Source organism: Natrix helvetica (genome assembly GCF_964273705.1).
Source record: "Natrix helvetica genome assembly, chromosome: 1".
In the NCBI taxonomy this organism is placed as follows: domain Eukaryota; kingdom Metazoa; phylum Chordata; class Lepidosauria; order Squamata; family Natricidae; genus Natrix; species Natrix helvetica.
In genome coordinates, this window is record NC_138548.1 from 318,863,630 (window position 1) to 318,881,959 (window position 18,330).

General features: G+C 43.5%; 1 protein-coding gene across 2 annotated transcripts in view; it reads left to right on the forward strand.

The window, feature by feature from the left end:
- Window positions 1-18,330, forward strand: part of RAD18 (RAD18 E3 ubiquitin protein ligase) — a 129,424-nt gene that overhangs the window by 36,764 nt on the left and 74,330 nt on the right. For both annotated transcript variants that reach the window (XM_081935317.1, XM_081935318.1), the window contains exon 6: window positions 2,862-2,961. In XM_081935317.1, the coding sequence (XP_081791443.1) occupies window positions 2,862-2,961 (100 nt within the window). The remainder of the gene's footprint in view (window positions 1-2,861; window positions 2,962-18,330) is intronic.

Here is an 18,330-nt window from a genome sequence, read left to right on the forward strand (position 1 = left end):
ATGATCCAGAAGAGGATTGGGAGACTGTCATATGGTCAGATGAAACCAAAATAGAACTTTTTAGTAGAAACACAACTCGTCGTGTTTGGAGGAGAGAGAATGCTGAGTTGCATCCAAAGAACACCATGCCTACTGTGAAGCACGGGGGTGGCAACATCATACTTTGGGGCTGTTTCTCTGCAAAGGGACCAGGACGACTGATCCGTGTACAGGACAGAAGGAATGGGGCCATGTATCGTGAGATTTTGAGTGCAAACCTCCTTCCACCAGCAAGGGCATTGAAGATGAAACGTGACTGAGTCTTTCAACATTACAATGATCCCAAACATACCACCCGGGCAACGAAGGAGTGGCTTCGTAAGAAGCATTTCAAGATCCTGGAGTGGCCTAGCCAGTCTCCAGATCTCAACCCCATAAGAAATCTTTGGAGGGAGTTGAAAGTCTGTGTTGCCCAGCGACAGCCCCAAAACATCACTGCTCTAGAGGAGATCTGCATGGAGGAATGGGCCAACATACCAGCAACAGTGTGTGCCAACCTTGTGAAGACTTACAGGAAATGTTTGACCTCTGTCATTGCCAACAAAGGATATATAACAAAGTATTAAGATGAATTTTTGATATTGACCAAATACTTATTTTCCACCATAATTTGCAAATAAATTCTTTCCAAATCAGCCAATGTGATTGTTTGGGGTTTTTTTTTACATTTTGTCTCTCATAGTTGAGGTCTACCTATGATGCCAATTACAGGCCTCTCTCATCTTTTTAAGTGGGAGAACTTGCACAATTGGTGGCTGACTAAATACTTTTTTGCCCCACTGTATATAAAAAAGGAAGTTTTCATTATCTTGATTTGACATCATGGGTGTCTCAGAGAGTGGGCGAATGATAGCCTACCCTGTTTCCCTGAAAATGAGACCTTCCCAGATAATAAGCCCAATCGGGCTTTTGAGCCCATGCGCTAAAATAAGCCCTCTCCCAAAAACAAACCCTCCCTGAAAATATTGCAACACAGCAGCAGCCATGAGGTGATAATGCTCATTGCCTCCTGCACCTCCCCGAAATAATAAGATCTCCCTGAAAATAAGTCAATGCACTTTTTCAGGGGGTCAAAAGAAAATAAGACCCTGTCTTATTTTCAGGGAAACACGGTGCTTTGAGTCAGATGTTGTGATATGATTGATGCAACTTACATAATTGTTTGATGGGCTCTGTGCGTATGTTGTTATTTGACATAAGGATGGCTTGTTACATATGCTGCTGTTTGTCATTGGTACATTTCAATTTGTATTTGTTCATAGTGCAAAGTGTAATTATTGTAAGGCAGGAAGAAGAGGTTTTTTCTGACTGCATGAGCAGAAACAGGTTGCATAAATTACCACCTGAATGTACACACATAGCTATTAATTTAGCTGGATTTTTTAAAGAGTTGTATAAATCCATCCATCTCAACTACTAGCCATGATGACTAAATTACTTTATAATTCTGATTTCAATATTCTAGGAATTAGGGATGATCATCACCTTTAAGACCCAATTGTGAGCTTTTATTTACGTATTTCATCTATACTATCATTGTAAAAGAAATGCTACTATCATTGTAAAAAAACAATACAGTACTGTAGTTTTGTATTAAAAATCTCAGTGAAAATTGATAAACATCTAGTTGAGTGAAATATTTACTCGGCTGGCTTTCTTGTTCCAAAGCAATAGGAAATTATGAGACCATGTTTTAAATTATTTATGGTGGAATTTTTACATTCATGATACTCTACTTTTATTCATCTTAAAAGATTGAAATTTTAATTTAATGGTTACTTATGTATGGAAAGGTAACACACTTAATTTTTCCTACCTCTGCATTGCAAGGTGAGTCAAAGACATAAAATGCAATGATAACTTTAATATACTTGCTTTTATCTTACATAAGCATCTTTGCTAACTTGATTTGGAATACCAAATCATGTTTGCTCTACCAATATTATTGCTTAGATGGTGTAGACATTGAAATTTTGCTGACTTATGAGTAAGTATGTGAAACGGAATAAAACTATACATGAAAAAAAATCTTCATTTCACTTTCTACTGCTTCATAATAAAAAAAATGAATGGGGTAGTAATTGTGTCAGCTGCAATATAAGCAATTTCAGTCTTAGGTTTTTTTTTTTTTTTTTACTGATAATCAAGAAAATGATTTCACTTTGTTCAGGCTGGCAGAAATCTATTTGTATTGTTCTTTTTAGTAATACCTAGCAAGGGAAACTGTTCATACTAGCTTCATTATAAAAATTGGGTCATGCCTTTTTTTGAAGATGCTGGCTTCATTAGCATTTAATGATGAACTTAGAAATTATATAAATACAAACCTAGTGTCTTCTGGATAGATTTGACTATAACTTCTGTCACCACTTCTGGAGGGCACTGGCTTGAGAAGAATTCATCTAGATCAGAAGTGGTATTCAGTAGGTTCTGACCAGTTCTGGAGAACCGGTAGCGGAAATTTTTAATAGTTCGGAGAACCGCTAAATGCCACCTCTGACTGGCCTCGCCCCCATTTATTCTCTGCCTCCTGAGTTCCAACTGATCAGGAGGAAATGGGGATTTTGCAGTATCTTTCCCCTGGAGTGGGGTGGGAATGGAGATTTTACAGTATCCTTCCCCTGCCATACCCACCAAGCCACGCCCACCAAGCCACAATGCGCCCTCCAAGCCACTCCCACAGAACCGGTAGTAAAATAATTGAATCCCACCATTGATCTAGATGCCTGCACACTGTATAACAGCAAATATCCCCCTTTCCCCCAATGAAAGTTTTTGTAATTTAATTTATAATCTGATATGGCCTTGTTTAAATATTTCAGTGGAGTGTCCTGTCTGTGGGGTTCCTGTTCAAGAACTACATATAAATAACCACCTTGATAGCTGCCTGACAAGAGATGAGAAGAAAGACAGTCTCCGAAGGTAAGGTTCATGGGTTTATGAGTTCTAATACATGCTATCCATGCTTACTTTAGCAAGAAAACAGTACCAAATTGGGTCAGTTTTTCTTGTTTTATTTAATGGCCTTTGAATAATTCTTTTAGGTATAAAAACGATGTTAGATGGGCTCCAGCTTGAGTCTGAAAGCTCAGAAGACAAGATCTCTGGTCTGGATGACTGATCCAGATTGGATCCTGAAAATTTTAGTACATTGGTTATTATCAATAAAGTAACAATCTATTCAGATTTGTTTGGATTTATTGGACAAATGCAAATCCTTCCCTCTGGAGCAATTAGGTATCTGGAGAATAATTGAAACAGTGTTATGGCCTCTTTAGTAATATTTTCCAGCAGGTAATTTTTCTTTGCTACACTTCCATCAAGGAGGCAGTTAAAATCATTCACTTTCTTTGAGTCTTTTGTAGATGCTGTTTTTGTTTCATCTGGAGGTTTGATGTTACTATTTGTAATATCCTCCAAATATGATAATGGAGTAATTACTCATCCTGTGTATAGCAGAATGATATAGTTGAATCTTCGGAAGAACGTGATTGGCATATATTTATCTCTTTCACAATCTTAGTACAATCAATACAAATATAAATGAAATATGGTACAAGGGGCCTAGCAGGTCACTCAATATTGCTGCAAAGCCTCCCCAAATACATCCCAAAAAGGTACAGTTAGTTGAAAGGGGAGAACAGATAGTTTCAAATTTTCATATTTGCTGGGGTTGTACATCAGAATCTATCAGATACCTGATGGAATCTGATAGATTCCAGACGGAGCTTGGGCCAATACCTGTAGCCTTGTCCTGCTCCCGCTCCGAGGACCTAGTGACTGCCTGGAATAGGGCGACGACTGGGGCCTTGGACCGGGTTGCGCCTTTGCGACCTCTCCTGCGGCATCGACCCACCCGGGCTCCTTGGTTTACTGAGGAGCTTAGGGTGATGAAGCGCCACAGGAGACGTCTAGAGAGCAGGTGGAGGTCCTCACGCTCTGAATCTGACCGAACACAGGTAAGAGCCTATTTGCGGACTTACCTTGTGGCAATAAGAGCGGCCAAACGTAGACATTGTGCTGCTCTTATTGCGTCCGCGGATAACCGCCCTGCCGCCCTGTTTAGGGTGACCCGCTCCCTTTTATCGCAGGGGGCACGGGAGACACCCTTACAGGGTAGAGCAGAGGAGTTTGGGGAATATCTTCAGGACAAAATCGATCAGATCCGGAGCGGGTGGACCTCCGTCAGTGGACCAGACGAGCCGCCAACAGCGAGTCTTGAGAGACCATTCTGGGAGGAGTTTGACTCTGTTGCCCCTGAGGATTTGGACAGGTTGCGTGGACGGCTGCGACCCACCACATGTTTAACGGACCCGTGCCCCTCCTGGCTGGTACTGGCAGCCTGGGAGGTGACACGAGGCTGGCTCCTGGGCCTGGTGAACGCCTCATTGGGTGAGGGATACTTACCAACCGCTTTGAAAGAGGCGGTGGTGAGACCCTTGCTCAAGAGACCTTCGCTCGACCCAATGGAGCTAGCTAATTATCGTCCAGTCTCCAACCTCCCCTTCTTGGCGAAGGTTGTTGAGAATGTGGTGGCGCAGCAATTTCCACGACACCTAGACGAATCCGACTATCTAGACCCACGCCAGTCCGGCTTCCGACCCGGGCACAGCACTGAGACAGCCTTGGTCGCGTTGGTTGATGATCTCTGGAGGGCCAGAGATAGGGGTTGTTCCTCTATCCTGGTCCTATTAGACCTCTCGGCGGCTTTTGATACCATCAACCATGGTATCCTATTGCGCCGATTGGAGGGGATGGGAGTCGGAGGCACCGTTTTGCGGTGGTTCGGCTCCTACCTCTCCGACCGGAAGCAATGTGTGTTGACAGGGGGGCAGAGGTCGTCCCTGAGGCCACTCACTTGTGGGGTGCCACAGGGGTCGGTCCTCTCGCCTCTCCTGTTCAACGCATATGTGAAGCCGCTGGGTGAGATCATCCGTGGTTTTGGGGTTGAGTACCATCTCTACGCTGATGATACTCAGCTGTACATTTCAACCCCAAACCACCCCAACGAGGCTGTCGAAGTGATGTCCCGGTGTTTGGAAGCCGTCGGGGTCTGGATGGGGGACAACAGACTCAAACTCAACCCCTCCAAGACCGAGTGGCTGTGGGTACCGGCACCTCGGTTCAGCCAGCTGACTCCATCGCTGGCCATAGGGGGCGAACAACTGTCCCCCGTGGAGCGGGCGCGCAATTTGGGCGTCCTCCTCGATGCCCGGCTGTCAATGGAGGACCATGTGGCAGCCGTGGCAAGGGGGGCGTTCCACCAGGTTCGCCTGGTGCGCCAATTGCGCCCCCTACTGGACCGGAGTGCCCTGCGCACGGTCACTCATGCGCTGGTGACGTCTCGCCTGGACTACTGCAATGCCCTCTACATGGGGCTTCCCTTGGGACGCATCCGGAGACTGCAGCTAGTTCAGAACGCAGCCGCGCGGGTTATTATGGGAAGTACACGTTACTCCCACGTAACACCTCTCCTGCGCGAACTGCACTGGCTACCTGTGGCCTTTCGGGTGCGTTTCAAGGTATTGATCACCATCTTTAAAGCGCTCCATGGCATAGGACCTAGTTATCTGCAGGATCGCATCCTACCACACACGTCCCTGCGACCTATCCGCTCACACAGGGAGGGGCTCCTCCTGGTGCCGTCTGCTAGGCAATGCCAGCGGGCGACACCTAGGAGTAGATCCTTCTCTGTGATGGGCCCAACCCTCTGGAATGACCTCCCCCCAGACATTCGAACTACCACCGACCTCCGCTCCTTCCGGCAAAAGTTAAAGACTCACCTATTTCAATCAGCTGGCCTGGCACTTTCTTAGTTTTACCTCCCGGGGATTTATCCTATTTTAATTGGGTTTGGGGTTTTAATTGTGATGTTTTTAGGATTAGAATATATTTATTTCTTAGTACAGCCTATCTCCCCCTCCAAATGTATCTTAAATGTATTTTATTATTATGACTGGTTTTATTTGTATTGACTGTACACCGCCCCGAGTCCCTTTCTGGGAGAGGGGCGGTCTAAAAATCTAAGAAATAAATAATAATAATCAGAACATGATCTCAGGAAGAGTCTGATGGTTCCAGTCTGGTAATTCTTTGCATTTGATTTCAAACTGCTCCTAAATCATTCTCAGTGTAATGTTCCTGAGCTTATAAATAAGAGCAGTAATTTATTAAATTACTGCATAGAGCAGTCTTTCTTAACTGATGTTCTACAAGAAATAAACTTTTTTTTAAAAAAAATCATGCTCTGTAATGCTAGAACGCAAGGGTAAGAATTTTCATGTGCTATGAGTGATCTTCTCAATGGCAACATTGCTATTTTTGCAAATATTGTAAAATATGGATTTTGTAGTTTAGAAGTGAATTGTATTGTGAAGTTTTAAGCATTTTTGTGACTTACACAAGGGTTCTCTAAGACCTGTGAATTATTTCAGGGGCTATTCCATGATATCAATGTTGAGAAAACCCGGCCTAGAGCAACAAATATATATGGGACATAACTGTCAATCATCCAATCAACTGCCTAAATAGTAGTAGATACATGTAGACTTAATCAGCAAGCTCAATAAGCAAGGGATTTTTTATTTAAAAAAAGAAATGTTTTCTCATCAGTGTTTCAATTCTTTGTATTTTTGATCAAAATGCAATCAAATGCAGATAATTCCCCCCTCCCCCCAGTTGTGATGTATCTACATTCTTTACACTTTAAATCTCTCTCTGTTTACCTAACAGCTAAGGGCTCTTCTACTTTGATTGTCCCTCATATTATATGAGTAATATATAATACAGGATGGGCTAGATTTAATGATTTTTTTTTTGGTTTTTTGTTTAAATAAGATTAGTGATCTTAGGTAGGTCAATTCATATTGTTGTGCTTTTTGTAAACTGCAGAGCGATTATTCCCCCCCCCCCTTCTAAGGATCCCCCAATAAACAGAAAAAAGAAAGACAATGAATTAATAGGACATCACCAATTAAACTGAACATCTTGATATAGTATAGAGTCACTTAGACTCTTCTGTGAAAAATAAGTCCATGGCTAAGAGCTAAATTATTGAAATGAAATCGGCTTGAGTCTGATTAAGCCTTGAAGAGGATATTACCAAGGAATGCCAAAGATGTAGTAACCTTTCAGAAGAAGCAGTAGCAAGCCACTTCTATCATCTTACCCAGGAACACTATATTGGTCTCTTCATGACACTACCAAGATTGTGAGGAGACGTTTCTAGACTAGGAATGCATACAACAGAACTCAAACTACTGTTCCCTCAGTAAGCAGAAACAAAACCCCAAACATTTTGTGCTTTGGAAGAAACAGCTCCCAACTCTTGGATGTTTTTGCCATAGGAAATATGGGGTTCAAAAAAAGTCCTTGAGCTGCAAAAATATGAGTTGTCAGTAGAGCCCTGGAAAGAGACAATATCCAATCTTAATTTCTAAAATAGAATAAACACCTAAAACATTTTGTCAAAAGCAACTGCATTTTAGTTTGCTTCTGGAATAAAAAACACACATAATTCACAAGATACCAACTGCTCTGTCCCCAGATTTGGACTTGAACAATGTTGTACATCCCTAAATCAGAGATTTTGCTCAATCAAACATTATGTTTCACCTCCAATATGAGAAGTCTAGGCAGCAATTAAGAAAATTACTTGAAAGCTGAAATCGGTTTCTTAACAATATTATACTTTACTGAAAAAATATGGTGGCTGCACAGTTTTAATTGATGTTGTGGCGCACCAGCGGAGCTGGCAGCAGATTCGGACAGTGAGGAAGTTGGGGAGGAACATGGGCCAGTCCTGGAGTCTGGGGAAGGCTCTGACAAGGGCTCTGTGTCGGAGGCAGAGAGGGCCATAGCCATGTGCCAGTTATCAGCTGTCATTAGAGGCAGACATCAGTGAGGCAGAGGAACAGCTGGAGCCTGTTCCCAGTGTGCGTATGCGCAGTTGCCAGACGAAGGGAACAGCTAAAGAACAGGGACTGACTTGGGATAGGTGGATGATGAATGGCCCCTCCCAGAGGAAATAAAAGAGGAGCAAAAGGGGAGTACAGTTTGCAGGAAACAATTAGTTCCCTTAATTGGTTCGTGACTCTCTGAGACTCCTTGCCAAGTTTTGCAGATAAGGTCTGTGACTGTAAATCTTCCCTTGAAAGACTTTACTGGATGTGAATGAGCAGAATTCACAGTAAATTAATAAAAGGGTTTTTTGTCGGGACCAGGAGTTTGCTTCAGGCTCTTAGGAAGCCTAGGTCAGAACAATTGAATAGGAAATTTAAAAAAAAAGTCAGAAAAACATACTTTGGAAGAAAAGATAGGCTGCAGTCTGTTTTGACTTTACTTATTTATTAGGAACTTTATAGAGATATTAGAATTTATTATACTTGAATTATTAATTTATGCTATTGTAAAGTTATTTTGGGCTGTAAAGGGTAAGATAGTCCAGTTCTGGATTACACCAGTATTTTGTTTTCTGTATTTTTCAATCAATTTCTCTTCCTCTTTTTAAAAAAAAAAATGAAAATGTGAGCAGGATTATATGAAGAGTCTGACTTAAATTAAATTCTGCCGTTTAGACTCACAATAGACTCACAAAATCATGAATGGAGTTTAGTTGTGAATGATTTTTTTTCTGTCTTATGGGGTAAAAATCAGAGGACTCCCACTGAAATTTAAATAGACAGCATAAACAGTGTGAACAGTGTCGAAGATTTCTTTTTTAATTGAACTCTGCAAATTGTCTGTGGAGCCTGTTCTTGTTGCTAGGAAACACTATCTGCCGGTGTCCACTAAAAATTGCATTGTGTGCCTGTGGCAGAAGAGTGATTCATGACTGTTGGAAATAATAAATGTGAGTTAAAAAGGAATTAGATAATTTTTTGTACTACATAGTACCCCAGTGCCAAATTGTTAGGTAAGTTTGGGAATGCAATCACATATTGTTAGTGCTCCTTTACATATCATGCTAGGACATAATTGAATACAATGTTTGTGAGTATTAACAAATTGCAGTGGTTTTTATGTTAGCACATTTACTTGTCTTACTGCCAAGTAATTAGGAAGCTTGGAAGCCTTTGCTTTTACTTATCTTCAACTTTCTGAGAAGTTCAGCTCTGTAACAATAATTAATATTACACGAGGTTAATAAACATTCAGTTTAAATTATGTGATTTAAGATACAGTTAACAAGAGACAGAGTTAGTTGATTAGATGAGATGATAAGTTAACATTTTATCTGCAGGGGAGGAAATTGACAAAGGAACAATGTATAAGTCTACAGCTCGTGATTTAATCAAATGTTTTTCCCTCATGGAATTTATTGCTGACTGCTAAATTTAGAGATAGATATTAGAAGATAATCTTTTATCAATAACTTTGCTACTGTACTCTAACGCAGAATTCATTTCCAATTAAAGAGCAAAATATAAACTTAATTGAATACACATCTAGTACACTTAATTTAATTTTTGTAGTTCATTGTTAAGTAATTTGAACGTTTTGTTGACGCACACCCTAACAATAATTCAAAAAAAAAAAATTAAAACCAACATATGGTACTTCGAGAGATTCAGAAAACATGTAACCACAATATCAAAATGTCAGGGTTGAGTCATGGCAACTGAACTTATTTTTCTTGATAGTTTCAAATGTTTCACTGCTCATCCAAGCAGCTTCATCAGCTAGAGCAAGTTAGTTAGCCAGAGAGTCACTGAAATGTACCAACACCTCCTGCACAAACCTCTGGTTTCCTCCCTAATATGCATTGCAAAGCATCAATGAAGTTTCTCTACCTAACTTACACTGACTGATGAAGCTCCTTGGATGAGCAGTGAAATGTCTCAAACTAACAAGAAAAATAAGTCCAGTTGCTGTAACTCAACCTTCAGACAACTTCATCTGGATGACTGAGAATCTTCATCAATAATTATCAAAATGTGTTTGCCTAACAAGCTGGCCCAGTACCCAGGGGAAGAACCAAGTGTTCAGTGCCATATAACAGGCTGGTAGGGTCAGGGTCATTCATATCTTAGGAGATATTCCATTTCATAGGGCAAAATTACAACAAAAAGGGCAAGCTTTAGATCCCATTAGATCAGTGGTTCCCAAAGTGGGTGGTACCGCCTTCTGGGGGGCGGTGAGATGATCTAGGGGGCACTAAGAGGCAAGGGAGGCAGCAGGGGGTGCTAAGATGCAAGGGGGGCGGCAGGGGGGCGCTAAGAGGAAAGGGAGGTTGCAGAGGAGTGCTGGAGGTGGCCCCTTTGTTAGAGTGACGTTTTTCCACATTTCAAGTGCTGGGTGTCGTCTCGCTCCCTCCGCAAAGTCACCAGCGGTCCGATTCCGACATGCGAAGGTGGAAGAAACGAGTCAGCTTGTTCCTAATCCAAAGTCCAGAACCGGTATCGCCCCACCAGGCAGGGGGGGAAGCCCCTTCCCACTAACCACGGTTCGTGCTGATCCGAGAGCCTTCCCGTGGTGCACGTGCTGCTTTGGGGGAGGATGGGAGGTTCCACGCAGGTGGTTTAAGCGAGTGGTGTGGGAACCTAGCCCAGGAGGGGGGAATGAAAGGTAGTGATCCGCCCTCCAAAGAACGCCATCCCCCTCCCCCTCCGTGCTGGGATTTTATAGGGAAGCGACGTAGGGCAGGTAAAGCTGGGTCAACAGCTCGCAGCTCCGCATTGGAGGCTTACAGAGGGAACACTGCCCAGGATTTCTCTTTGGAGGCTTGCTTGTGCGTGCATACACACATAGAGGGAGAGAGAGGGAGAGAGAAGCTGCGTTGGGGATGGGGGGAGGAGAGGGAAGGGAGGGAGGGGCAGCTTTTCTGAGCGATGTTGGAAAGAAGCACCGCCAACCCCCTTGTAGACCTGGCTGGCCTTGGCTCATCCCCCACATGCTCGCGGAGCTGCCCAAGCGATCTCCCAGCCAGTGTCTAAGTGGCTGCGAGGACTCGCCTGGCCCCACCTGGGCAGCTCCAGGGGCTCCGCTCCAAAGCCTCAGAACCTCAGATGCTCTGCGATCCCCAAAGTCTTGGAAGCCGGCGCCTTTCAAGTGGGCAGCCAGAGCCGACACCCTCTGTGGGGCAGTGCTCTTGACGTGCTCCTTCACCCACAGGAAGTGCCCGCGATGGTGCCTCTCTCTGTCTCAAAAGCTGAGACTTTTGGTTTCTCTTTACAAAGTTTTCCAGGATGCAACTTCTCTGACACCCCTCCCCCACCCCGGGAGGAGATCCCAGGAGAACCAGCTGAGTCTGCTTGTTCCCACACGTCATGGGAACTCCGCCACACATTTCAAATTTGGGGAGGGGGCTCTCTGGATCAAAGCTGGAGGGCGCTAAACTCTGCCTTGATTTTTCCTTCCTGCCTGGGAGTTGCTCCTTTCTATCTTTTCTTGAAAATCTCCTCCCTCCCTCCGCTTCCTGGTCAGTGGCCCTTCCAATCCCTCTCCCTGATTCATCCTTCTCTGAAGATTGGGGGAGGGAGGGAGGGAAGGAGGAGAAGCAGCAGGGAAGGGGGCCAGGAGAGTCGTGGACAGCCCCCCTTTTTTGTTTAAACAGCCTTAGTTGCTGGATGCGAAATTCCACTTCCTTCCTGGCCCCCTGCGAGAGATGGGAGGAGGAATGATGTAAGATTTGGGGCAAGAGAAGCCCATATCAAAGCAAAGGCTCGGGGACATACGTATGTGGGAGGGGGGGAATTACGGTGGGTGGTAAGCAGCAGCAAGGTAGCTCTGCCTCCCCCCCCAACTCCCCGCTGCACATTAAACCCCCCCTTCCCCTCTGCCCCTAGGACAGGCTTCTAAGTCAAACCTGCTACACCAGCTCTGAATGGGAACTTTGAACATTTCTAAGTTTGGAGGGCGTGTGGGGGTGGGAGAAGGAGGGAACGGAGGAGGAGATGGGGGTCCAGGAGTTCAAAAGCCCCTCCATAACACCTTTATTCAGATGCAGCAAAAGGATTCTGGGGGAGGGGGGGCACAGTCCCAGAAGGTAAGAAGTAAGATTTTAATCTTCCAGAAACGCGACTCCCAAGTTTGCTGGTCCAGTGAATTTCTCTGTGGGGCTGGCAAGGTTTTGTAGAGGGGGGAAGCCCCTTAAAACAGACCCCTTTTTAAAAGGTTCTGCTCCCGACAAATCGAGCGATTCTTCGGGTGGATCTTAACAGAGTTGGAAGGGACTTCGTAGGTCATCTAGTGACTAGATATAAAGAAATCAACTCCAGATTACTGAACGTGGTGATTTAAGACTCCTGCTAAGTGACTTAAAACCAGACATTGGGAAACTGGTATCACTTCATCAAGCCCATCTATCACATTAAGAATTTACTGGTTTTTTTGGTGAAGGGAATTGCTGGGCAATATTAATAAAGTCACTAAAACATAGGTGTGTGTGTTTGTGTGTGTGTGTGTGTGTGAGCAGGGCAGTACACTCTGGCAGATTCTATCTACCTCTTCCTTATCATTCCAATTATAGGATTATTTGGAATATAATACTAGGGAGTCCAGAGTTATATTAAGTAGAACTCTTCTTTGAATGGAAAGGCTACTGATTCAGTACAACTATAAGTGGGAAGGCTATGATCTATGCTTTACAGTCTTCAATGTGATATTTAGTACTGCTTTGAAGGATCTCCCAGACCTTTGGAGTATATTAACATTAGGCCACTGGATGAAAGGAACATTGGTGAAACATCGTTTACTTTCCTTAATTGCCAGTGCTATCTTAGAGGAGGAAAACCCCAATATCTACATTTATGGTTGACTGGAAACGCTTTATAGATAGTTTGCATGAAACAGAACAAAATGCATTTAAGATTTGTGGTTTTAATGATTAGAATAAAAACTGGATAATAGAAAAGTGAGCTTTTTTATAATCATAGTAAGATAACTTTGCAATTATACTTACATTCACTGCAAGGAAATTGGAAGCTTCTTTTTATTCTTTCTGCACTGTACTATTTTTAACTCTTTAGTAGTTTTTGTGCTCTTTGTAAAACTTTTAATAAAAAAATTAATTGCCAGTGTCATCCAATTGATTAAAACTCCTTTTCACGAATAGGTAGAAGTAAATTCTACTCATCTTTCCACAGCTTAATAGTCCTTTAAGCTTCTTTCTTAAAGTCAAACTTGAAATAATATTAGAAAAACCCTTCCTTTATCTTTGAGTTGAAGCTTGTACGCTATTCTTATTAGAATAAAATGAAGACAGGACTCTTATGTGACATACATTTGTTTTGCTTACTTGAGAGTTCTGTAATTCTTTCTCTTTTTTTCCTTCTCTAGTTAAGACCTTTGTTTTTTTTTAAAAAAAGACCTGAGTATTAATGAAACCTGAAGCTTTTCTTTTAGATATGATGGACAAGTCAATTGAAAAACAATTTGAGGTGCTATTCCTTCACATGGTGATGGCTGTGAGGATTGTACTTGCCAAATACTGGAAAGAAAAAGAGATGGTGACTGCTGAAAAGTGGATTTTGAAATTGACAGAATTAGCAGAGATGGCAAAATTAACTGCTTTGATTAGACATAAAGGACTAGACAGCTTTATAAGAGACTGGAAACCATTTGTGGACTTTCGACTTGCTAAATATAATAACAGATGGTTAACAGAGGAAATAGAAGATTAGTATAATGTTTAGCACAATCTGTTGACTGCTTTTTCTCATGTATGTATGTATGTAAGTATGTAAAGGGGGAGGAGATTTTGTTGTTTTTTCTTTTCTTTTAGCACTTAGCCATGGGGAATGTTAAATGTTAAATCTAATTGACCTCTTTTTCCTCCTTTTTTTCTTTTCTTTTGTTGTTGTTGTTAGAGTTCATGTATGCTTTTGCTTTGTTTCATTTTGTTTGTTTGTTTTACTGTTCTGTATTTTATTATCTTAGATAAAACAATACATTAAAACAAAGCCTTTTAAGTAATCCGAAATGTGTAATATCACTGACTTACTCTTAGCTCGCCCTTTGTCATAGAAAGATAATGACAAATGTTTGCCAGTAATTTTATTTCCATAGAGATGTCTCCCTATCACTCTAAATAATTGCTGGCATCTTTAGTTTGACAGGTTTTTGAGCATTTGTTGATTTTCCTGATTATTTGTGGGTGTAATGATTTATATATGTGTAGAATGTGCTTTCCCTCTGGAAATAGGGTTGTTTGGTATCAAATGGATTATTTTTATTTAGGCATCACACTGTTTGAAACAGTACCTAAGGAGATTGTTTTCACAAAAGATTTAGCCATGGTGAGTCATAATGTAACATTGGCACCACATGCTAATTTATTTCAATACCAACATATTGAGTCAGTTGTAGCGTGCTTCCCCCACCCCCTCCAAATCCTGTCTAATTCTCAGAGACTGCCTGGACAAGTCCCTGTGGTTTTCTTGGCAAGGTTTTTCAGAAGTGGTTTGCCATTGTTTCCTTCCTAGGGCTAAGAGAATGTGATTGGCCCAAGGACACCCAGCTGGCTGTGTTCCTAAGGTGGCACTAGAACCCATGGTCTTCCATTTTGTATTCTGATGCCTTAATCCCCACAGCAAACTGGCTCTTATTGAATGTCCATAATTTTCAGCAAACTCAGAAGGGCAATTGTAGCAATTATTTGAGTACTTAAAAGGAGATCACCAAAGGAAGGCCAAGGATAATGTCATCACACAATACAGAGTAAGGCATTTAAGTTACAGGAAGGCAGATTCTGAGTCTAGAATCTGTATTGAAGCATAAGCTGTTCAGCAACATAATGGATGATTTAATCAGGATTGCTGCACTTAGTAGGGAATTGATTCTAAGACAAAGCAGAAGAACACATAGTTTTAAAGCATAGCTGTCAGCCGGATCTCCAGCATGGGGTTCAACTTTGCTGGATGCTTGCTGTCGGCTGCCACAGTAGCGGGAACGGGGGGGGGCATAGCATTTGGTTGGGGAAGTGAGCTGGTGAGGTCCCATGTGAACTGAAAGGGAGGTTTGCTCTCAAGAATTATTGCGCTGCTGGGGGAGTTGTTTACATCCTGTCAAGGCCAACTGTCCTAGGACTCCAGATGCATGAAATACCTGAAGATGAGCTTCACACAACATCATACTGGATGTTGATTGGACCCGTCCCTCAGCACTGGACCCTGGAGGGAGGGATTTGGGGAAACTTTCAATCACTAACCATCGTGCATTTTGAATCAGATCTTGTATTGCTTTGGCTGCTATCATTTCAAACTCAGTAAAAGTATATCTTCTCTATCTCAGTGGAGTTGAGGGTTTTCTTTCTTGGGTTTTGAACGGAGGCAGGCCTGACAATACTGAAAAGCACAGGTCTGTTTGGTGCAATATTTGAATTCGATCATAGTGCAGGTGTTGTCTACAATGAGAATGATGTGAAAATAACCTTGGGAGACAGAAGGAAGAGCTACAACCTAGGCAACAATCTGACAAACGAAAACTGAATCCAAAGGAGGGATGGAGGAAGAGAAAGCATCTCAGAACATACCACCCTTAGTTCTTTGGAAAGTAAAGACAAAGGAGGAAGTGCTTTTCAACTTGCAAGATTCTGTTACTGTAACCTTACAATGAAAGTAATGTTAGTACCAGTGGTGGGTTTCTGCCGGTTCTCACCGGATCGGGCGAACCGGTTGGTCAATGGACCCGGAAGTAAGTTCCTGCCCCGGCCCTGTCGCTCACTCGCTCGCCTCCACCCGTCCAGAATCTGCTCCATTGCTCGCCCCCCTGCCCGTCTGCACTATCCTATCCCCACCTACCGCTCACTGATTGGATACCTCACCAATCGCCCCGCCCGCCTCTAAGAATCATATCTAAAACCACTTATCTTTTTTTCTGTTTAGCTCTCTATTGCTCCCCGCTCGCCTGCCAGCAGAAGCCTTCTGGGAGGTTTCGGCTGGTGGGTGCGTAGAGGGAGCTCCAAGCCTTTTTGCCTTTAGGCAGAGCTGATTCTGCGCCTTCTACATTTTCCTGGGCAGCTGAAGGAAAAGCCGATTTTCTGCGCTTATCTCTCTTCCGATTGGCACTTCAATCAGCTATAGCCGCTTGACAGTGTAATCACCGGCCACGCTGTGAGGCGATTGACTTTGTATCAATATCTCCCTTTCCTTCAGCTGGCAGAAGGAGAGTGAAGCCGCTTTGGCCTCTCTCTTCCAGAAGCCCCGCTGGGACCGAAAAGGCGCCCTTTTAGCCAGGAAGAGATCAGCTGCTGATGCGGAACCATGTGTAAGCTGAGCAGGAAGAATGGCCCTTCCCCACTCCAGACCCCACTTGTGTAAGACAAGACAGGCGGGCGGGCGGGTCCGTGACTCTGCCCGGGAAAACGTAGAAGATGCAGAATCAGCTCTGCCAGAAGGCAAAAAGGCTTGGAGCCCCCCCTCCCTCCTCGCTGCCAGCAGAAGCCTTCCAGGAGGTTTTGGCTGGTGGGTACACGGAGGGCGCTCCAAGCTTTTTTACCTTTAGGCAGAGCTGATTCTGCTCTTTCTACGTTTTCCTGGGCAGCCGAAGGAAAAGCCCCAAGGAGACATTGGCTATTTTAAATTCATTGATTGGCTTTCTAAATTGAATGGATTGAGGCAGCTGTAGACAGGGCTGTCTAACATTAGCCACCCCACGAGGGGCCACATTGCCAGCTGGTGTTACGATCTAGACTAGCTCTCTGCTAAGTGTAGCAAAATAGATAGGTGAGGAGCGACTGGCATCTGGGAACGTTCAACAAGTACCATTTGGCTCACACGGAACCTAGTCTGTTCTACTGGAAAGTCACAGTTTGGCTTTTAGAGCAGATTACAGCCGTTGGGGAGCAAGCCAGCCAGCCACCGCTACATGAGCCAAGCCGCCAGCAGAGGCTGATTTTCTGTGCTTATCTCTGTTCCGATTGCCCCCCCCTCCCCGGCCGGTAATTATCATGTCAAGCGGCTACAGGTGATTCACGTGCCGATCGGAACAGTCAATCCAGTATAAGAGAAAGGGAGAGAGGAGGAGACTGGGTGCATGCACACACGCCTATTCGGGAGATGGTGGGGAGATTTTATAAGCTTCCAGAGTAAATCCCTGTCTCCAAAGGTATGCGCTCAAGCGCCTGGGTCCATCCACTGCTTCCACTCACCTCCCCCCCCCCCTGCCCCTTTCCCTGCTGCTTTGATCAAATCAACAGGAGAATTGCTGGGGTTTTGACACCCAGCAGATCGGGAAGGAAGAAGTGTATTTGTGCCAGGGGCAGATTTTTAGGGGAACTGAGTGTGAGAACCCAAAGTCCAGCCGCAACCCCCCCCCCCCATTAAAGAGGAAGGAGGGAAGGAAACGAAGGACTGGAAATGAGATGGAAGGAAGGAGAGTAGAGGGAGGTGGAAGAAGCAAGAATTGCATGTGGCCCCAAATAATTTTTAGGAAGGGAGGGGGGGAGGGAGAAAGGAAATATTCTAATACATTATTACTAGTATGTTTATTAAGAAGATACATTCAAATATTAAGAACTGAACACCTTTCTTTTCCTTCCTTCCTTCCAACCTTCTTCCTTCTTTCCTTTATTTCTCTACTATATTGTTTTGCTCATTTCCACATTCTTAAAAAAAACCCTAAATTATCTAAATGGGATCATTTATAGTCAAGTTAACGAATCTGAGCTAAAGCTTTTGTCACGGAGTACAGTCAGTTTTGAACGAGACTTCTAGAGGTCCTTTAGATGTGATTCCTAAAATGTGTGTGTGTGTGAGAGAGAGAGAGAGAGAGAGAGAGGAAAGAAAGAAAGAAATGAAGAAAAAAAGAAAGAAAAGAAGAGAGGAAGGGAGGGAGAGAGAGAGAAAGAGAAAGGAGAGGAAGTACGGACTGTTAACCCTGGCACTAGACATGGCTTTAGAAAATGTTTTGAAACAGCATAGTAATCTAGTGCTGGAAGGGATCTCAGAGGTCATCTAGTCCAACCCCCTGCCCCAGAGGAAACCTTATATCATCTGGATGATTTTGGTGCCTCTAACAGAAAGGAAAATTGCCAGAAAGGAGAAGAAGTTTACTAGGACAAGGCTGCCGTGCAGAGGAAGGCAGAGAGTCCTTGACTTATGACCACAATTGAGCCCAAAATTTTGGTTGCTAAGCAAGAGTGTTGTTAAGTGAATTTCACATTTTCCAAGTTGGCCACGCCCACCCAGTCACATGACCGCCAAGACACTCCCATCTGGTCACATGACTGCCAAGCCACTCCCACAAAACAGGCCACACCTACAGAATAGGTTCTAAAAAAATTTGAAACCCACCACTGATTGGTACTCATGAGTTTTGGTTTTCTGTCTCGAAGGGCAAGGTCAATCTTGC